Source organism: Notamacropus eugenii, chromosome 4, assembly GCF_028372415.1.
Source record: "Notamacropus eugenii isolate mMacEug1 chromosome 4, mMacEug1.pri_v2, whole genome shotgun sequence".
In the NCBI taxonomy this organism is placed as follows: Eukaryota; Metazoa; Chordata; class Mammalia; order Diprotodontia; family Macropodidae; genus Notamacropus; species Notamacropus eugenii.
The window spans coordinates 70,039,654-70,060,863 of NC_092875.1; the positions used below are offsets into that span (position 1 = coordinate 70,039,654).

At 47.6% G+C, this 21,210-nt stretch overlaps 1 protein-coding gene across 10 annotated transcripts in view; it reads left to right on the plus strand.

The window, feature by feature from the left end:
• Nucleotides 1–21,210, plus strand: part of LOC140499854 (uncharacterized) — a 262,845-nt gene that overhangs the window by 184,734 nt on the left and 56,901 nt on the right. For all 10 annotated transcript variants that reach the window (XM_072601753.1, XM_072601754.1, XM_072601752.1 and 7 more), the window contains 27 exons: nucleotides 592–627; nucleotides 1,585–1,653; nucleotides 2,348–2,413; nucleotides 2,679–2,803; nucleotides 2,909–2,976; nucleotides 3,404–3,576; nucleotides 5,236–5,271; nucleotides 6,229–6,297; nucleotides 6,996–7,061; nucleotides 7,327–7,451; nucleotides 7,557–7,624; nucleotides 8,052–8,224; nucleotides 9,884–9,919; nucleotides 10,877–10,945; nucleotides 11,646–11,711; nucleotides 11,977–12,101; nucleotides 12,207–12,274; nucleotides 12,702–12,874; nucleotides 14,534–14,569; nucleotides 15,527–15,595; nucleotides 16,298–16,363; nucleotides 16,629–16,753; nucleotides 16,859–16,926; nucleotides 17,354–17,526; nucleotides 19,186–19,221; nucleotides 20,179–20,247; nucleotides 20,952–21,017. In XM_072601753.1, the coding sequence (XP_072457854.1) occupies nucleotides 592–627; nucleotides 1,585–1,653; nucleotides 2,348–2,413; nucleotides 2,679–2,803; nucleotides 2,909–2,976; nucleotides 3,404–3,576; nucleotides 5,236–5,271; nucleotides 6,229–6,297; nucleotides 6,996–7,061; nucleotides 7,327–7,451; nucleotides 7,557–7,624; nucleotides 8,052–8,224; nucleotides 9,884–9,919; nucleotides 10,877–10,945; nucleotides 11,646–11,711; nucleotides 11,977–12,101; nucleotides 12,207–12,274; nucleotides 12,702–12,874; nucleotides 14,534–14,569; nucleotides 15,527–15,595; nucleotides 16,298–16,363; nucleotides 16,629–16,753; nucleotides 16,859–16,926; nucleotides 17,354–17,526; nucleotides 19,186–19,221; nucleotides 20,179–20,247; nucleotides 20,952–21,017 (2,319 nt within the window). The remainder of the gene's footprint in view (nucleotides 1–591; nucleotides 628–1,584; nucleotides 1,654–2,347; nucleotides 2,414–2,678; nucleotides 2,804–2,908; nucleotides 2,977–3,403; nucleotides 3,577–5,235; nucleotides 5,272–6,228; nucleotides 6,298–6,995; nucleotides 7,062–7,326; nucleotides 7,452–7,556; nucleotides 7,625–8,051; nucleotides 8,225–9,883; nucleotides 9,920–10,876; nucleotides 10,946–11,645; nucleotides 11,712–11,976; nucleotides 12,102–12,206; nucleotides 12,275–12,701; nucleotides 12,875–14,533; nucleotides 14,570–15,526; nucleotides 15,596–16,297; nucleotides 16,364–16,628; nucleotides 16,754–16,858; nucleotides 16,927–17,353; nucleotides 17,527–19,185; nucleotides 19,222–20,178; nucleotides 20,248–20,951; nucleotides 21,018–21,210) is intronic.

Consider the following 21,210-nt stretch of genomic DNA (forward strand, 5'->3'; position numbering starts at 1 on the left):
GGTGGGAATGGAGTTGGAAGGGTTTTTCCTTCTACTGGAAGCTTGCACCACCATGAATGAGCAAGCCCTTTAAGGGATTGCCTTTGTGCATAGGGCTTCTTTCCTGGTCTTGCGCTAGTCAGTAGGAGGCTTGGCCTTCTGCTATGTTTCTGCAGGCCAGGACACAGCCAAAATGAAATAAGTCAAGGCTTTCGTTGCTCCATCTCAATGCCCAAAGCTATAAGGGTCCTTCTTACCTCTACCTTCGTGGAAGAACTTCATGGCACAGAGTAAGCAAGTGCCCAGAAGAATGCTACTCCCCTCTCTTAAGGATATGGCCAGAGAACTCAAACTCATGTGCTGACTTCAAAGGCTGAGGCTCAGGGTGGGGAAGCAGGAAAGGCAGTGGCTCCACCCAGTGTCCATTTCCTCCATTTTCAAATCTGAAAATGGTTTCATTCCCAGTCTCTTCATTCATGGGTCCTTAGCAAAGTGATTCCTCTTGCAAGCAGTCATGTTGGTAATTCTTGATCTCATCCTAGAGTCTATCAAGTTTCCTTCTCCTTCTTTTCTGATCTCCTTCCCTTTCTTATGTGTTATTTGGCTTTACAGGTTACAGGGAATACCGTCCCATGCAAGTCTTAAGCAGTAAGTGTTTTGCTATCCATATCGTCTTTGATTGCTGTGTTCCTTTCACTTTAGCCCGCTGTGGGGTCTTGCGCAGGGAATTCTCCACCTCCTCGCATCTGCCCCTTGACTGTCTTGAGTCATAGCAAACTTCCCATCCCTAGAAATCGTCATGAAGACAGAAGGTGTTCCGAATGCTCTTTAGAAGAGGGCTAGTTCCATTGTGAGGGCTTTTCTAGCACGGAAATTCCAGAAAGACCGTGTCCCAGGTGGGAAAAAAATGAGCTCTGTGTCCCTGTGGGCCTTCATGATCCAGAGACACTGCTTCCTTCTTTGGGATTTCAGGTTGTGTGTCTGAGGCTCCATGTTGAGAACTTAGCAAGCCATCCCCATGGGACGATCAGGGGAATGAACGGTGCTGCTCAGCTTTTTAAGAGATTTCCTGAAGGAGAAGTCATGATGGTGTCCCTTGCTCAGTGTCTCCAGCAGGGCACTTTAGCCATGTCCTCATGAAAAGCTTGTCCTGTGAGAACCCAGGCAGCTAAGTCAAGCCAAAGTGTCCTTCCACGTTCATTCCTTCTGTCATGTGTCAAACAGTTTATGAGGCATTTCCTGCATGTGACAGATTGCATTAATGATGTCATTAGGATTGGGATGGCCTGACAGAATGCTAGGCCACCGTGCTCTCTGTTAGTTTTCAATGTCACCTCTCCTACTCCTTCATTCATTTGTTTTCCTCCTTTATTTATTCTACTAATTAATTTACTCATCTATTTTACTTATTCACGCATGCATTCATTTCTTTATTGAGCTTCTGACCGATCTATCTATCTATTCATTTATTCCTTTATTTATTAGTTTCTTCATCAATCCGTCTACCCGTCTGTCTGTCCATTCATTCATCTCTTCATTCTTTCGTTCACCATTAATTTATGTGTTTGTTTATTGATTTACGTGTTCATCATCTATGTATTGCAGCTTTTGACACGCCCACTGTGTCGTCATTGACAACTCTCAAGGCATGGTCAGGAACTGGAGCCACCACAGGTAGAAACTGAGCAAGATTAGTACACTGGGCAATGTTCACTGGATCTCACATGCAAGCTGGGGAGAGAATAGCATGATGGAAAGGAAAATTGCTTTTAGCCTTAAAAATCACCTCATTCTAAGAAATACTCACCTTCCAAAGAAGGGAAACCAGTATCTGGGACTTGGTGTGATATTTTGGCTGGGTGACCTTGGCATGTTGCATGTTTCAAGGCCCTCCCCCCTAAAACACACACACACACACACGCACGCACACACACACACACACACACACACACATACAGACGCCCACAGACGCCCACACGCCCCCACGCACACACAGGCACACACACTCATACACGCACACAGAAAAGAAAGACATGAATTTCTTGCAGTTGATCTATCAGGTGATCAAAAGATATTCCCATAGTTCTTTGACATGATCCCATGTGTCCCATGCAAAACCTAAAGAGAGTGAAGGCCTGGGTCATTCTAGCCAGGAAGCACGGAACCTGAGAAGTTTTGCCAGGGGCGGCCTCTTATATAAATATCGGCTTCCTCCTGTGCTTTCTGAGCTTCATCACGCACTGCTTTGCGTCCTCCCCAAGGGATTCTGTGACTAAGTGCAGGTGATCCGTTTTGTGGCGCATCCAATAGGACATTTTCCACACTGTCGTTTGATGAATGATTTCCGTTCTTCATGATTTATCCTCAGCTCCTGTGAGAAGCCCTTACCCTGCAGACACCACGTTGACTCCATCACCGTTGTCCAGGAGCCCAGGTAGAGAGGGTACACCTAGTATTTCTTCCCAGGAGTGTTTCACTTTGCTTAAGTAGAAGATGAGAAGAGCAACGGGAGTGGTCGAGGGAAGGAAGGTTTGGGAACTGGTAGAGGTTCCTTGAAATGGATGTCAGTGGGGCCATGGAGCACGAGTTTTGTTTCCAGGAAAGAATAGGACAAAACAAGTAGAGGGTGTCTGTGGGTCTGTTTGTTTGAGGTGCCCAGGGCTTAGGCGTGGATCTTCTGTTTCCCTCCTGTGTTACAGCTGGTGGCCAGAACATGAAATTTTTCACTGTGAACTTCACCATCACCAACCTACTGTACACAGAAGCCATGGATCACCCTGGCTCTCCCATTTTCAATTCCACGGAGAGAATGCTTCAGCGTGTGGTGAGATTGCACAGGCCCGGTCCCACCTGACTCCTGCAATGCCAGCTTCTCCACCGTGGGGGCTGAACCGCTCATTACTCATTCCCCTTCTCATTTTCTCGACAGCTCAGCCCCTTGTTCAAGGAAAGCAGCATTGGTTCCTCCTATGTTGGATGCAAAGTGATTGCCCTGAGGTGAGACTGCGAATAACATCTGCAGCCCTCAGATCATCTCCCTTGACCCCCAGGTTCCTGGCTGAGGCTCAGGGTGGGCAAGCAACAGGGCCAGTGGCTCCACATAGTGTCCATTTCCTCCACTTTGAAATCTGAAAACGGTTTCCTTCCCATTCTCTTCATTCCTGGGTGCTTAGCCAAGTGATTCCCCTTGACTGTCGTGATTGGGAACAAATGCTATCCGGTGGAAATACTCCTCTCCAGAGGGAAATGTGTGCCTATCCATGCCTCCTCCGCACACAAGAAATGGCAGTTTTCCCACCCTCATGACCTCACTCTCAGTCTCTTTGAGGTCACTTCATCTCAGCTGAACTGTCCCCAGTCTCTCCCCCAAGCAAATCTCTCAGCATTGGAGCTCAGGGACCTCAACAATTGTTTCGTTCCACAGATCTGGGAAGGGTGGCTCAGCAACTGGAGTGGACGCTGTGTGCAACCGTCAAGGCGCGCCAACCAGTGCCTCTCTCGACAAAGCAAAGGTCTATTGGGAGCTGAGCAACCAGACCCATGGCCTCACCAGACTGGGCCCTTACACTCTGGACAAAGAAAGTTTCTACCTTGATGGTGAGATTCCTCATTGGGGCAAGAATTGACCCCTTTCTCTCCAGCCTAAGCACTGTAATGAGATCGACACATTCCCAGCGTTAGTATCGTTCCTTTTTTCCCCACTCAGATTCCAGCCCTAACCCCGCAAGAGCCCAAACTTCCCTCATCCAGCCACGTGCCCCAAATGGGCCCCACGCACGCCTCCCTCCCTGGCTAACTTGACCCATTCCTTTTCGTTGTCTGACTTGTTCCACTTAGTGCCAGCTCCTGAGCTCTGCTCTTGGCCCCGTCGTAGCAATCAGTGGCATAGAATCATAGCTGTTAAGAAAATGGACATAGGAAATGGACACAGGAACCCAGGAGTGCCTTACACTGGCTAACGGTGACAGTCAGAATTAGAATTCTGTTACGTTTGGAAAGCTGCCTCACGCTGAAGAGGCTGATCTTCCAGAAATGTAATGTTAACATATGGATACAGAATTAGAACATGTTGGGGCTGACCAGATGTGACGGGCACATGACTAGAAAGCATTCAGGCTGAGAAGACTCCAAAAGTTCAGGAGATTGAGATCTCAACATGATCCAGTAGGCTGATGGCACAATCCATCGGATCCCCAAGAAGATACATCTAGACACTTTGAAGAGGAAGATGGTAGTCCCACTGTTTTCTGGCTTGATCCGCCCCCGTTTACATTATTCTGTATGCATATTCTCACGTATTGTGAGGATACAGACTCTAGGAAGAGGATCTCCTGAAAGAAAATGGTTATGATGACGACTCAAAAACCATGTGGTCAAAGGAGTGTTTGACGGAACTTGGTTAGTTGAGTGCAAATAAAAGAGGTTCAATGATTGTCTTGAGAGATTCAGAGGCCTGTCGTGGAGCAAAGCACATACTGTCCTTCTAGCGGCTGCAGAGAACAGGCTTATAAGTGATGCGTGCCTGTTGCTGGGGGATGTATCCGGATTCCCACCGCGGGAACAAATTCCGTGATTTATAGCCACTCAAAAGTGGAACGCACTTCCTCAGGAAGCAGTGGGAATCCCCTCATGGCAGGGCTTCCTGCCAAACCTGAATGCCATTTTGGTGGGAATGGAGTTGGAAGGGTTTTTCCTTCTACTGGAAGCTTGCACCACCATGAATGAGCAAGCCCTTTAAGGGATTGCCTTTGTGCATAGGGCTTCTTTCCTGGTCTTGCGCTAGTCAGTAGGAGGCTTGGCCTTCTGCTATGTTTCTGCAGGCCAGGACACAGCCAAAATGAAATAAGTCAAGGCTTTCGTTGCTCCATCTCAATGCCCAAAGCTATAAGGGTCCTTCTTACCTCTACCTTCGTGGAAGAACTTCATGGCACAGAGTAAGCAAGTGCCCAGAAGAATGCTACTCCCCTCTCTTAAGGATATGGCCAGAGAACTCAAACTCATGTGCTGACTTCAAAGGCTGAGGCTCAGGGTGGGGAAGCAGGAAAGGCAGTGGCTCCACCCAGTGTCCATTTCCTCCATTTTCAAATCTGAAAATGGTTTCATTCCCAGTCTCTTCATTCATGGGTCCTTAGCAAAGTGATTCCTCTTGCAAGCAGTCATGTTGGTAATTCTTGATCTCATCCTAGAGTCTATCAAGTTTCCTTCTCCTTCTTTTCTGATCTCCTTCCCTTTCTTATGTGTTATTTGGCTTTACAGGTTACAGGGAATACCGTCCCATGCAAGTCTTAAGCAGTAAGTGTTTTGCTATCCATATCGTCTTTGATTGCTGTGTTCCTTTCACTTTAGCCCGCTGTGGGGTCTTGCGCAGGGAATTCTCCACCTCCTCGCATCTGCCCCTTGACTGTCTTGAGTCATAGCAAACTTCCCATCCCTAGAAATCGTCATGAAGACAGAAGGTGTTCAGAATGCTCTTTAGAAGAGGGCTAGTTCCATTGTGAGGGCTTTTCTAGCACGGAAATTCCAGAAAGACCGTGTCCCAGGTGGGAAAAAAATGAGCTCTGTGTCCCTGTGGGCCTTCATGATCCAGAGACACTGCTTCCTTCTTTGGGATTTCAGGTTGTGTGTCTGAGGCTCCATGTTGAGAACTTAGCAAGCCATCCCCATGGGACGATCAGGGGAATGAACGGTGCTGCTCAGCTTTTTAAGAGATTTCCTGAAGGAGAAGTCATGATGGTGTCCCTTGCTCAGTGTCTCCAGCAGGGCACTTTAGCCATGTCCTCATGAAAAGCTTGTCCTGTGAGAACCCAGGCAGCTAAGTCAAGCCAAAGTGTCCTTCCACGTTCATTCCTTCTGTCATGTGTCAAACAGTTTATGAGGCATTTCCTGCATGTGACAGATTGCATTAATGATGTCATTAGGATTGGGATGGCCTGACAGAATGCTAGGCCACCGTGCTCTCTGTTAGTTTTCAATGTCACCTCTCCTACTCCTTCATTCATTTGTTTTCCTCCTTTATTTATTCTACTAATTAATTTACTCATCTATTTTACTTATTCACGCATGCATTCATTTCTTTATTGAGCTTCTGACCGATCTATCTATCTATTCATTTATTCCTTTATTTATTAGTTTCTTCATCAATCCGTCTACCCATCTGTCTGTCCATTCATTCATCTCTTCATTCTTTCGTTCACCATTAATTTATGTGTTTGTTTATTGATTTACGTGTTCATCATCTATGTATTGCAGCTTTTGACACGCCCACTGTGTCGTCATTGACAACTCTCAAGGCATGGTCAGGAACTGGAGCCACCACAGGTAGAAACTGAGCAAGATTAGTACACTGGGCAATGTTCACTGGATCTCACATGCAAGCTGGGGAGAGAATAGCATGATGGAAAGGAAAATTGCTTTTAGCCTTAAAAATCACCTCATTCTAAGAAATACTCACCTTCCAAAGAAGGGAAACCAGTATCTGGGACTTGGTGTGATATTTTGGCTGGGTGACCTTGGCATGTTGCATGTTTCAAGGCCCTCCCCCCTAAAACACACACACACACACACACGCACGCACACACACACACACACACACACACACACATACAGACGCCCACAGACGCCCACACGCCCCCACGCACACACAGGCACACACACTCATACACGCACACAGAAAAGAAAGACATGAATTTCTTGCAGTTGATCTATCAGGTGATCAAAAGATATTCCCATAGTTCTTTGACATGATCCCATGTGTCCCATGCAAAACCTAAAGAGAGTGAAGACCTGGGTCATTCTAGCCAGGAAGCACGGAACCTGAGAAGTTTTGCCAGGGGCGGCCTCTTATATAAATATCGGCTTCCTCCTGTGCTTTCTGAGCTTCATCACGCACTGCTTTGCGTCCTCCCCAAGGGATTCTGTGACTAAGTGCAGGTGATCCGTTTTGTGGCGCATCCAATAGGACATTTTCCACACTGTCGTTTGATGAATGATTTCCGTTCTTCATGATTTATCCTCAGCTCCTGTGAGAAGCCCTTACCCTGCAGACACCACGTTGACTCCATCACCGTTGTCCAGGAGCCCAGGTAGAGAGGGTACACCTAGTATTTCTTCCCAGGAGTGTTTCACTTTGCTTAAGTAGAAGATGAGAAGAGCAACGGGAGTGGTCGAGGGAAGGAAGGTTTGGGAACTGGTAGAGGTTCCTTGAAATGGATGTCAGTGGGGCCATGGAGCACGAGTTTTGTTTCCAGGAAAGAATAGGACAAAACAAGTAGAGGGTGTCTGTGGGTCTGTTTGTTTGAGGTGCCCAGGGCTTAGGCGTGGATCTTCTGTTTCCCTCCTGTGTTACAGCTGGTGGCCAGAACATGAAATTTTTCACTGTGAACTTCACCATCACCAACCTACTGTACACAGAAGCCATGGATCACCCTGGCTCTCCCATTTTCAATTCCACGGAGAGAATGCTTCAGCGTGTGGTGAGATTGCACAGGCCCGGTCCCACCTGACTCCTGCAATGCCAGCTTCTCCACCGTGGGGGCTGAACCGCTCATTACTCATTCCCCTTCTCATTTTCTCGACAGCTCAGCCCCTTGTTCAAGGAAAGCAGCATTGGTTCCTCCTATGTTGGATGCAAAGTGATTGCCCTGAGGTGAGACTGCGAATAACATCTGCAGCCCTCAGATCATCTCCCTTGACCCCCAGGTTCCTGGCTGAGGCTCAGGGTGGGCAAGCAACAGGGCCAGTGGCTCCACATAGTGTCCATTTCCTCCACTTTGAAATCTGAAAACGGTTTCCTTCCCATTCTCTTCATTCCTGGGTGCTTAGCCAAGTGATTCCCCTTGACTGTCGTGATTGGGAACAAATGCTATCCGGTGGAAATACTCCTCTCCAGAGGGAAATGTGTGCCTATCCATGCCTCCTCCGCACACAAGAAATGGCAGTTTTCCCACCCTCATGACCTCACTCTCAGTCTCTTTGAGGTCACTTCATCTCAGCTGAACTGTCCCCAGTCTCTCCCCCAAGCAAATCTCTCAGCATTGGAGCTCAGGGGCCTCAACAATTGTTTCGTTCCACAGATCTGGGAAGGGTGGCTCAGCAACTGGAGTGGACGCTGTGTGCAACCGTCAAGGCGCGCCAACCAGTGCCTCTCTCGACAAAGCAAAGGTCTATTGGGAGCTGAGCAACCAGACCCATGGCCTCACCAGACTGGGCCCTTACACTCTGGACAAAGAAAGTTTCTACCTTGATGGTGAGATTCCTCATTGGGGCAAGAATTGACCCCTTTCTCTCCAGCCTAAGCACTGTAATGAGATCGACACATTCCCAGCGTTAGTATCGTTCCTTTTTTCCCCACTCAGATTCCAGCCCTAACCCCGCAAGAGCCCAAACTTCCCTCATCCAGCCACGTGCCCCAAATGGGCCCCACGCACGCCTCCCTCCCTGGCTAACTTGACCCATTCCTTTTCGTTGTCTGACTTGTTCCACTTAGTGCCAGCTCCTGAGCTCTGCTCTTGGCCCCGTCGTAGCAATCAGTGGCATAGAATCATAGCTGTTAAGAAAATGGACATAGGAAATGGACACAGGAACCCAGGAGTGCCTTACACTGGCTAACGGTGACAGTCAGAATTAGAATTCTGTTACGTTTGGAAAGCTGCCTCACGCTGAAGAGGCTGATCTTCCAGAAATGTAATGTTAACATATGGATACAGAATTAGAACATGTTGGGGCTGACCAGATGTGACGGGCACATGACTAGAAAGCATTCAGGCTGAGAAGACTCCAAAAGTTCAGGAGATTGAGATCTCAACATGATCCAGTAGGCTGATGGCACAATCCATCGGATCCCCAAGAAGATACATCTAGACACTTTGAAGAGGAAGATGGTAGTCCCACTGTTTTCTGGCTTGATCCGCCCCCGTTTACATTATTCTGTATGCATATTCTCACGTATTGTGAGGATACAGACTCTAGGAAGAGGATCTCCTGAAAGAAAATGGTTATGATGACGACTCAAAAACCATGTGGTCAAAGGAGTGTTTGACGGAACTTGGTTAGTTGAGTGCAAATAAAAGAGGTTCAATGATTGTCTTGAGAGATTCAGAGGCCTGTCGTGGAGCAAAGCACATACTGTCCTTCTAGCGGCTGCAGAGAACAGGCTTATAAGTGATGCGTGCCTGTTGCTGGGGGATGTATCCGGATTCCCACCGCGGGAACAAATTCCGTGATTTATAGCCACTCAAAAGTGGAACGCACTTCCTCAGGAAGCAGTGGGAATCCCCTCATGGCAGGGCTTCCTGCCAAACCTGAATGCCATTTTGGTGGGAATGGCGTTGGAAGGGTTTTTCCTTCTACTGGAAGCTTGCACCACCATGAATGAGCAAGCCCTTTAAGGGATTGCCTTTGTGCATAGGGCTTCTTTCCTGGTCTTGCGCTAGTCAGTAGGAGGCTTGGCCTTCTGCTATGTTTCTGCAGGCCAGGACACAGCCAAAATGAAATAAGTCAAGGCTTTCGTTGCTCCATCTCAATGCCCAAAGCTATAAGGGTCCTTCTTACCTCTACCTTCGTGGAAGAACTTCATGGCACAGAGTAAGCAAGTGCCCAGAAGAATGCTACTCCCCTCTCTTAAGGATATGGCCAGAGAACTCAAACTCATGTGCTGACTTCAAAGGCTGAGGCTCAGGGTGGGGAAGCAGGAAAGGCAGTGGCTCCACCCAGTGTCCATTTCCTCCATTTTCAAATCTGAAAATGGTTTCATTCCCAGTCTCTTCATTCATGGGTCCTTAGCAAAGTGATTCCTCTTGCAAGCAGTCATGTTGGTAATTCTTGATCTCATCCTAGAGTCTATCAAGTTTCCTTCTCCTTCTTTTCTGATCTCCTTCCCTTTCTTATGTGTTATTTGGCTTTACAGGTTACAGGGAATACCGTCCCATGCAAGTCTTAAGCAGTAAGTGTTTTGCTATCCATATCGTCTTTGATTGCTGTGTTCCTTTCACTTTAGCCCGCTGTGGGGTCTTGCGCAGGGAATTCTCCACCTCCTCGCATCTGCCCCTTGACTGTCTTGAGTCATAGCAAACTTCCCATCCCTAGAAATCGTCATGAAGACAGAAGGTGTTCAGAATGCTCTTTAGAAGAGGGCTAGTTCCATTGTGAGGGCTTTTCTAGCACGGAAATTCCAGAAAGACCGTGTCCCAGGTGGGAAAAAAATGAGCTCTGTGTCCCTGTGGGCCTTCATGATCCAGAGACACTGCTTCCTTCTTTGGGATTTCAGGTTGTGTGTCTGAGGCTCCATGTTGAGAACTTAGCAAGCCATCCCCATGGGACGATCAGGGGAATGAACGGTGCTGCTCAGCTTTTTAAGAGATTTCCTGAAGGAGAAGTCATGATGGTGTCCCTTGCTCAGTGTCTCCAGCAGGGCACTTTAGCCATGTCCTCATGAAAAGCTTGTCCTGTGAGAACCCAGGCAGCTAAGTCAAGCCAAAGTGTCCTTCCACGTTCATTCCTTCTGTCATGTGTCAAACAGTTTATGAGGCATTTCCTGCATGTGACAGATTGCATTAATGATGTCATTAGGATTGGGATGGCCTGACAGAATGCTAGGCCACCGTGCTCTCTGTTAGTTTTCAATGTCACCTCTCCTACTCCTTCATTCATTTGTTTTCCTCCTTTATTTATTCTACTAATTAATTTACTCATCTATTTTACTTATTCACGCATGCATTCATTTCTTTATTGAGCTTCTGACCGATCTATCTATCTATTCATTTATTCCTTTATTTATTAGTTTCTTCATCAATCCGTCTACCCGTCTGTCTGTCCATTCATTCATCTCTTCATTCTTTCGTTCACCATTAATTTATGTGTTTGTTTATTGATTTACGTGTTCATCATCTATGTATTGCAGCTTTTGACACGCCCACTGTGTCGTCATTGACAACTCTCAAGGCATGGTCAGGAACTGGAGCCACCACAGGTAGAAACTGAGCAAGATTAGTACACTGGGCAATGTTCACTGGATCTCACATGCAAGCTGGGGAGAGAATAGCATGATGGAAAGGAAAATTGCTTTTAGCCTTAAAAATCACCTCATTCTAAGAAATACTCACCTTCCAAAGAAGGGAAACCAGTATCTGGGACTTGGTGTGATATTTTGGCTGGGTGACCTTGTCATGTTGCATGTTTCAAGGCCCTCCCCCTTAAAACACACACACACACACACACGCACGCACACACACACACACACACACACACACACACATACAGACGCCCACAGACGCCCACACGCCCCCACGCCCACACAGGCACACACACTCATACACACACACAGAAAACAAAGACATGAATTTCTTGCAGTTGATCTATCAGGTGATCAAAAGATATTCCCATAGTTCTTTGACATGATCCCATGTGTCCCATGCAAAACCTAAAGAGAGTGAAGGCCTGGGTCATTCTAGCCAGGAAGCACGGAACCTGAGAAGTTTTGCCAGGGGCGGCCTCTTATATAAATATTGGCTTCCTCCTGTGCTTTCTGAGCTTCATCACCCACTGCTTTGCGTCCTCCCCAAGGCATTCTGTGACTAAGTGCAGGTGATCCGTTTTGTGGAGCATCCAATAGCACATTTTCCACACTGTCGTTTGATGAATGATTTCCGTTCTTCATGATTTATCCTCAGCTCCTGTGAGAAGCCCTTACCCTGCAGACACCACGTTGACTCCATCACCGTTGTCCAGGAGCCCAGGTAGAGAGGGTACACCTAGTATTTCTTCCCAGGAGTGTTTCACTTTGCTTAAGTAGAAGATGAGAAGAGCAACGGGAGTGGTCGAGGGAAGGAAGGTTTGGGAACTGGTAGAGGTTCCTTGAAATGGATGTCAGTGGGGCCATGGAGCACGAGTTTTGTTTCCAGGAAAGAATAGGACAAAACAAGTAGAGGGTGTCTGTGGGTCTGTTTGTTTGAGGTGCCCAGGGCTTAGGCGTGGATCTTCTGTTTCCCTCCTGTGTTACAGCTGGTGGCCAGAACATGAAATTTTTCACTGTGAACTTCACCATCACCAACCTACTGTACACAGAAGCCATGGATCACCCTGGCTCTCCCATTTTCAATTCCACGGAGAGAATGCTTCAGCGTGTGGTGAGATTGCACAGGCCCGGTCCCACCTGACTCCTGCAATGCCAGCTTCTCCACCGTGGGGGCTGAACCGCTCATTACTCATTCCCCTTCTCATTTTCTCGACAGCTCAGCCCCTTGTTCAAGGAAAGCAGCATTGGTTCCTCCTATGTTGGATGCAAAGTGATTGCCCTGAGGTGAGACTGCGAATAACATCTGCAGCCCTCAGATCATCTCCCTTGACCCCCAGGTTCCTGGCTGAGGCTCAGGGTGGGCAAGCAACAGGGCCAGTGGCTCCACATAGTGTCCATTTCCTCCACTTTGAAATCTGAAAACGGTTTCCTTCCCATTCTCTTCATTCCTGGGTGCTTAGCCAAGTGATTCCCCTTGACTGTCGTGATTGGGAACAAATGCTATCCGGTGGAAATACTCCTCTCCAGAGGGAAATGTGTGCCTATCCATGCCTCCTCCGCACACAAGAAATGGCAGTTTTCCCACCCTCATGACCTCACTCTCAGTCTCTTTGAGGTCACTTCATCTCAGCTGAACTGTCCCCAGTCTCTCCCCCAAGCAAATCTCTCAGCATTGGAGCTCAGGGGCCTCAACAATTGTTTCGTTCCACAGATCTGGGAAGGGTGGCTCAGCAACTGGAGTGGACGCTGTGTGCAACCGTCAAGGCGCGCCAACCAGTGCCTCTCTCGACAAAGCAAAGGTCTATTGGGAGCTGAGCAACCAGACCCATGGCCTCACCAGACTGGGCCCTTACACTCTGGACAAAGAAAGTTTCTACCTTGATGGTGAGATTCCTCATTGGGGCAAGAATTGACCCCTTTCTCTCCAGCCTAAGCACTGTAATGAGATCGACACATTCCCAGCGTTAGTATCGTTCCTTTTTTCCCCACTCAGATTCCAGCCCTAACCCCGCAAGAGCCCAAACTTCCCTCATCCAGCCACGTGCCCCAAATGGGCCCCACGCACGCCTCCCTCCCTGGCTAACTTGACCCATTCCTTTTCGTTGTCTGACTTGTTCCACTTAGTGCCAGCTCCTGAGCTCTGCTCTTGGCCCCGTCGTAGCAATCAGTGGCATAGAATCATAGCTGTTAAGAAAATGGACATAGGAAATGGACACAGGAACCCAGGAGTGCCTTACACTGGCTAACGGTGACAGTCAGAATTAGAATTCTGTTACGTTTGGAAAGCTGCCTCACGCTGAAGAGGCTGATCTTCCAGAAATGTAATGTTAACATATGGATACAGAATTAGAACATGTTGGGGCTGACCAGATGTGACGGGCACATGACTAGAAAGCATTCAGGCTGAGAAGACTCCAAAAGTTCAGGAGATTGAGATCTCAACATGATCCAGTAGGCTGATGGCACAATCCATCGGATCCCCAAGAAGATACATCTAGACACTTTGAAGAGGAAGATGGTAGTCCCACTGTTTTCTGGCTTGATCCGCCCCCGTTTACATTATTCTGTATGCATATTCTCACGTATTGTGAGGATACAGACTCTAGGAAGAGGATCTCCTGAAAGAAAATGGTTATGATGACGACTCAAAAACCATGTGGTCAAAGGAGTGTTTGACGGAACTTGGTTAGTTGAGTGCAAATAAAAGAGGTTCAATGATTGTCTTGAGAGATTCAGAGGCCTGTCGTGGAGCAAAGCACATACTGTCCTTCTAGCGGCTGCAGAGAACAGGCTTATAAGTGATGCGTGCCTGTTGCTGGGGGATGTATCCGGATTCCCACCGCGGGAACAAATTCCGTGATTTATAGCCACTCAAAAGTGGAACGCACTTCCTCAGGAAGCAGTGGGAATCCCCTCATGGCAGGGCTTCCTGCCAAACCTGAATGCCATTTTGGTGGGAATGGCGTTGGAAGGGTTTTTCCTTCTACTGGAAGCTTGCACCACCATGAATGAGCAAGCCCTTTAAGGGATTGCCTTTGTGCATAGGGCTTCTTTCCTGGTCTTGCGCTAGTCAGTAGGAGGCTTGGCCTTCTGCTATGTTTCTGCAGGCCAGGACACAGCCAAAATGAAATAAGTCAAGGCTTTCGTTGCTCCATCTCAATGCCCAAAGCTATAAGGGTCCTTCTTACCTCTACCTTCGTGGAAGAACTTCATGGCACAGAGTAAGCAAGTGCCCAGAAGAATGCTACTCCCCTCTCTTAAGGATATGGCCAGAGAACTCAAACTCATGTGCTGACTTCAAAGGCTGAGGCTCAGGGTGGGGAAGCAGGAAAGGCAGTGGCTCCACCCAGTGTCCATTTCCTCCATTTTCAAATCTGAAAATGGTTTCATTCCCAGTCTCTTCATTCATGGGTCCTTAGCAAAGTGATTCCTCTTGCAAGCAGTCATGTTGGTAATTCTTGATCTCATCCTAGAGTCTATCAAGTTTCCTTCTCCTTCTTTTCTGATCTCCTTCCCTTTCTTATGTGTTATTTGGCTTTACAGGTTACAGGGAATACCGTCCCATGCAAGTCTTAAGCAGTAAGTGTTTTGCTATCCATATCGTCGTTGATTGCTGTGTTCCTTTCACTTTAGCCCGCTGTGGGGTCTTGCGCAGGGAATTCTCCACCTCCTCGCATCTGCCCCTTGACTGTCTTGAGTCATAGCAAACTTCCCATCCCTAGAAATCGTCATGAAGACAGAAGGTGTTCAGAATGCTCTTTAGAAGAGGGCTAGTTCCATTGTGAGGGCTTTTCTAGCACGGAAATTCCAGAAAGACCGTGTCCCAGGTGGGAAAAAAATGAGCTCTGTGTCCCTGTGGGCCTTCATGATCCAGAGACACTGCTTCCTTCTTTGGGATTTCAGGTTGTGTGTCTGAGGCTCCATGTTGAGAACTTAGCAAGCCATCCCCATGGGACGATCAGGGGAATGAACGGTGCTGCTCAGCTTTTTAAGAGATTTCCTGAAGGAGAAGTCATGATGGTGTCCCTTGCTCAGTGTCTCCAGCAGGGCACTTTAGCCATGTCCTCATGAAAAGCTTGTCCTGTGAGAACCCAGGCAGCTAAGTCAAGCCAAAGTGTCCTTCCACGTTCATTCCTTCTGTCATGTGTCAAACAGTTTATGAGGCATTTCCTGCATGTGACAGATTGCATTAATGATGTCATTAGGATTGGGATGGCCTGACAGAATGCTAGGCCACCGTGCTCTCTGTTAGTTTTCAATGTCACCTCTCCTACTCCTTCATTCATTTGTTTTCCTCCTTTATTTATTCTACTAATTAATTTACTCATCTATTTTACTTATTCACGCATGCATTCATTTCTTTATTGAGCTTCTGACCGATCTATCTATCTATTCATTTATTCCTTTATTTATTAGTTTCTTCATCAATCCGTCTACCCGTCTGTCTGTCCATTCATTCATCTCTTCATTCTTTCGTTCACCATTAATTTATGTGTTTGTTTATTGATTTACGTGTTCATCATCTATGTATTGCAGCTTTTGACACGCCCACTGTGTCGTCATTGACAACTCTCAAGGCATGGTCAGGAACTGGAGCCACCACAGGTAGAAACTGAGCAAGATTAGTACACTGGGCAATGTTCACTGGATCTCACATGCAAGCTGGGGAGAGAATAGCATGATGGAAAGGAAAATTGCTTTTAGCCTTAAAAATCACCTCATTCTAAGAAATACTCACCTTCCAAAGAAGGGAAACCAGTATCTGGGACTTGGTGTGATATTTTGGCTGGGTGACCTTGGCATGTTGCATGTTTCAAGGCCCTCCCCCCTAAAACACACACACACACACACGCACGCACACACACACACACACACACACACACACACACACATACAGACGCCCACAGACGCCCACACGCCCCCACGCACACACAGGCACACACACTCATACACGCACACAGAAAAGAAAGACATGAATTTCTTGCAGTTGATCTATCAGGTGATCAAAAGATATTCCCATAGTTCTTTGACATGATCCCATGTGTCCCATGCAAAACCTAAAGAGAGTGAAGGCCTGGGTCATTCTAGCCAGGAAGCACGGAACCTGAGAAGTTTTGCCAGGGGCGGCCTCTTATATAAATATCGGCTTCCTCCTGTGCTTTCTGAGCTTCATCACGCACTGCTTTGCGTCCTCCCCAAGGGATTCTGTGACTAAGTGCAGGTGATCCGTTTTGTGGCGCATCCAATAGGACATTTTCCACACTGTCGTTTGATGAATGATTTCCGTTCTTCATGATTTATCCTCAGCTCCTGTGAGAAGCCCTTACCCTGCAGACACCACGTTGACTCCATCACCGTTGTCCAGGAGCCCAGGTAGAGAGGGTACACCTAGTATTTCTTCCCAGGAGTGTTTCACTTTGCTTAAGTAGAAGATGAGAAGAGCAACGGGAGTGGTCGAGGGAAGGAAGGTTTGGGAACTGGTAGAGGTTCCTTGAAATGGATGTCAGTGGGGCCATGGAGCACGAGTTTTGTTTCCAGGAAAGAATAGGACAAAACAAGTAGAGGGTGTCTGTGGGTCTGTTTGTTTGAGGTGCCCAGGGCTTAGGCGTGGATCTTCTGTTTCCCTCCTGTGTTACAGCTGGTGGCCAGAACATGAAATTTTTCACTGTGAACTTCACCATCACCAACCTACTGTACACAGAAGCCATGGATCACCCTGGCTCTCCCATTTTCAATTCCACGGAGAGAATGCTTCAGCGTGTGGTGAGATTGCACAGGCCCGGTCCCACCTGACTCCTGCAATGCCAGCTTCTCCACCGTGGGGGCTGAACCGCTCATTACTCATTCCCCTTCTCATTTTCTCGACAGCTCAGCCCCTTGTTCAAGGAAAGCAGCATTGGTTCCTCCTATGTTGGATGCAAAGTGATTGCCCTGAGGTGAGACTGCGAATAACATCTGCAGCCCTCAGATCATCTCCCTTGACCCCCAGGTTCCTGGCTGAGGCTCAGGGTGGGCAAGCAACAGGGCCAGTGGCTCCACATAGTGTCCATTTCCTCCACTTTGAAATCTGAAAACGGTTTCCTTCCCATTCTCTTCATTCCTGGGTGCTTAGCCAAGTGATTCCCCTTGACTGTCGTGATTGGGAACAAATGCTATCCGGTGGAAATACTCCTCTCCAGAGGGAAATGTGTGCCTATCCATGCCTCCTCCGCACACAAGAAATGGCAGTTTTCCCACCCTCATGACCTCACTCTCAGTCTCTTTGAGGTCACTTCATCTCAGCTGAACTGTCCCCAGTCTCTCCCCCAAGCAAATCTCTCAGCATTGGAGCTCAGGGGCCTCAACAATTGTTTCGTTCCACAGATCTGGGAAGGGTGGCTCAGCAACTGGAGTGGACGCTGTGTGCAACCGTCAAGGCGCGCCAACCAGTGCCTCTCTCGACAAAGCAAAGGTCTATTGGGAGCTGAGCAACCAGACCCATGGCCTCACCAGACTGGGCCCTTACACTCTGGACAAAGAAAGTTTCTACCTTGATGGTGAGATTCCTCATTGGGGCAAGAATTGACCCCTTTCTCTCCAGCCTAAGCACTGTAATGAGATCGACACATTCCCAGCGTTAGTATCGTTCCTTTTTTCCCCACTCAGATTCCAGCCCTAACCCCGCAAGAGCCCAAACTTCCCTCATCCAGCCACGTGCCCCAAATGGGCCCCACGCACGCCTCCCTCCCTGGCTAACTTGACCCATTCCTTTTCGTTGTCTGACTTGTTCCACTTAGTGCCAGCTCCTGAGCTCTGCTCTTGGCCCCGTCGTAGCAATCAGTGGCATAGAATCATAGCTGTTAAGAAAATGGACATAGGAAATGGACACAGGAACCCAGGAGTGCCTTACACTGGCTAACGGTGACAGTCAGAATTAGAATTCTGTTACGTTTGGAAAGCTGCCTCACGCTGAAGAGGCTGATCTTCCAGAAATGTAATGTTAACATATGGATACAGAATTAGAACATGTTGGGGCTGACCAGATGTGACGGGCACATGACTAGAAAGCATTCAGGCTGAGAAGACTCCAAAAGTTCAGGAGATTGAGATCTCAACATGATCCAGTAGGCTGATGGCACAATCCATCGGATCCCCAAGAAGATACATCTAGACACTTTGAAGAGGAAGATGGTAGTCCCACTGTTTTCTGGCTTGATCCGCCCCCGTTTACATTATTCTGTATGCATATTCTCACGTATTGTGAGGATACAGACTCTAGGAAGAGGATCTCCTGAAAGAAAATGGTTATGATGACGACTCAAAAACCATGTGGTCAAAGGAGTGTTTGACGGAACTTGGTTAGTTGAGTGCAAATAAAAGAGGTTCAATGATTGTCTTGAGAGATTCAGAGGCCTGTCGTGGAGCAAAGCACATACTGTCCTTCTAGCGGCTGCAGAGAACAGGCTTATAAGTGATGCGTGCCTGTTGCTGGGGGATGTATCCGGATTCCCACCGCGGGAACAAATTCCGTGATTTATAGCCACTCAAAAGTGGAACGCACTTCCTCAGGAAGCAGTGGGAATCCCCTCATGGCAGGGCTTCCTGCCAAACCTGAATGCCATTTTGGTGGGAATGGAGTTGGAAGGGTTTTTCCTTCTACTGGAAGCTTGCACCACCATGAATGAGCAAGCCCTTTAAGGGATTGCCTTTGTGCATAGGGCTTCTTTCCTGGTCTTGCGCTAGTCAGTAGGAGGCTTGGCCTTCTGCTATGTTTCTGCAGGCCAGGACACAGCCAAAATGAAATAAGTCAAGGCTTTCGTTGCTCCATCTCAATGCCCAAAGCTATAAGGGTCCTTCTTACCTCTACCTTCGTGGAAGAACTTCATGGCACAGAGTAAGCAAGTGCCCAGAAGAATGCTACTCCCCTCTCTTAAGGATATGGCCAGAGAACTCAAACTCATGTGCTGACTTCAAAGGCTGAGGCTCAGGGTGGGGAAGCAGGAAAGGCAGTGGCTCCACCCAGTGTCCATTTCCTCCATTTTCAAATCTGAAAATGGTTTCATTCCCAGTCTCTTCATTCATGGGTCCTTAGCAAAGTGATTCCTCTTGCAAGCAGTCATGTTGGTAATTCTTGATCTCATCCTAGAGTCTATCAAGTTTCCTTCTCCTTCTTTTCTGATCTCCTTCCCTTTCTTATGTGTTATTTGGCTTTACAGGTTACAGGGAATACCGTCCCATGCAAGTCTTAAGCAGTAAGTGTTTTGCTATCCATATCGTCGTTGATTGCTGTGTTCCTTTCACTTTAGCCCGCTGTGGGGTCTTGCGCAGGGAATTCTCCACCTCCTCGCATCTGCCCCTTGACTGTCTTGAGTCATAGCAAACTTCCCATCCCTAGAAATCGTCATGAAGACAGAAGGTGTTCAGAATGCTCTTTAGAAGAGGGCTAGTTCCATTGTGAGGGCTTTTCTAGCACGGAAATTCCAGAAAGACCGTGTCCCAGGTGGGAAAAAAATGAGCTCTGTGTCCCTGTGGGCCTTCATGATCCAGAGACACTGCTTCCTTCTTTGGGATTTCAGGTTGTGTGTCTGAGGCTCCATGTTGAGAACTTAGCAAGCCATCCCCATGGGACGATCAGGGGAATGAACGGTGCTGCTCAGCTTTTTAAGAGATTTCCTGAAGGAGAAGTCATGATGGTGTCCCTTGCTCAGTGTCTCCAGCAGGGCACTTTAGCCATGTCCTCATGAAAAGCTTGTCCTGTGAGAACCCAGGCAGCTAAGTCAAGCCAAAGTGTCCTTCCACGTTCATTCCTTCTGTCATGTGTCAAACAGTTTATGAGGCATTTCCTGCATGTGACAGATTGCATTAATGATGTCATTAGGATTGGGATGGCCTGACAGAATGCTAGGCCACCGTGCTCTCTGTTAGTTTTCAATGTCACCTCTCCTACTCCTTCATTCATTTGTTTTCCTCCTTTATTTATTCTACTAATTAATTTACTCATCTATTTTACTTATTCACGCATGCATTCATTTCTTTATTGAGCTTCTGACCGATCTATCTATCTATTCATTTATTCCTTTATTTATTAGTTTCTTCATCAATCCGTCTACCCGTCTGTCTGTCCATTCATTCATCTCTTCATTCTTTCGTTCACCATTAATTTATGTGTTTGTTTATTGATTTACGTGTTCATCATCTATGTATTGCAGCTTTTGACACGCCCACTGTGTCGTCATTGACAACTCTCAAGGCATGGTCAGGAACTGGAGCCACCACAGGTAGAAACTGAGCAAGATTAGTACACTGGGCAATGTTCACTGGATCTCACATGCAAGCTGGGGAGAGAATAGCATGATGGAAAGGAAAATTGCTTTTAGCCTTAAAAATCACCTCATTCTAAGAAATACTCACCTTCCAAAGAAGGGAAACCAGTATCTGGGACTTGGTGTGATATTTTGGCTGGGTGACCTTGGCATGTTGCATGTTTCAAGGCCCTCCCCCCTAAAACACACACACACACACACACGCACGCACACACACACACACACACACACACACACACACACATACAGACGCCCACAGACGCCCACACGCCCCCACGCACACACAGGCACACACACTCATACACGCACACAGAAAAGAAAGACATGAATTTCTTGCAGTTGATCTATCAGGTGATCAAAAGATATTCCCATAGTTCTTTGACATGATCCCATGTGTCCCATGCAAAACCTAAAGAGAGTGAAGGCCTGGGTCATTCTAGCCAGGAAGCACGGAACCTGAGAAGTTTTGCCAGGGGCGGCCTCTTATATAAATATCGGCTTCCTCCTGTGCTTTCTGAGCTTCATCACGCACTGCTTTGCGTCCTCCCCAAGGGATTCTGTGACTAAGTGCAGGTGATCCGTTTTGTGGCGCATCCAATAGGACATTTTCCACACTGTCGTTTGATGAATGATTTCCGTTCTTCATGATTTATCCTCAGCTCCTGTGAGAAGCCCTTACCCTGCAGACACCACGTTGACTCCATCACCGTTGTCCAGGAGCCCAGGTAGAGAGGGTACACCTAGTATTTCTTCCCAGGAGTGTTTCACTTTGCTTAAGTAGAAGATGAGAAGAGCAACGGGAGTGGTCGAGGGAAGGAAGGTTTGGGAACTGGTAGAGGTTCCTTGAAATGGATGTCAGTGGGGCCATGGAGCACGAGTTTTGTTTCCAGGAAAGAATAGGACAAAACAAGTAGAGGG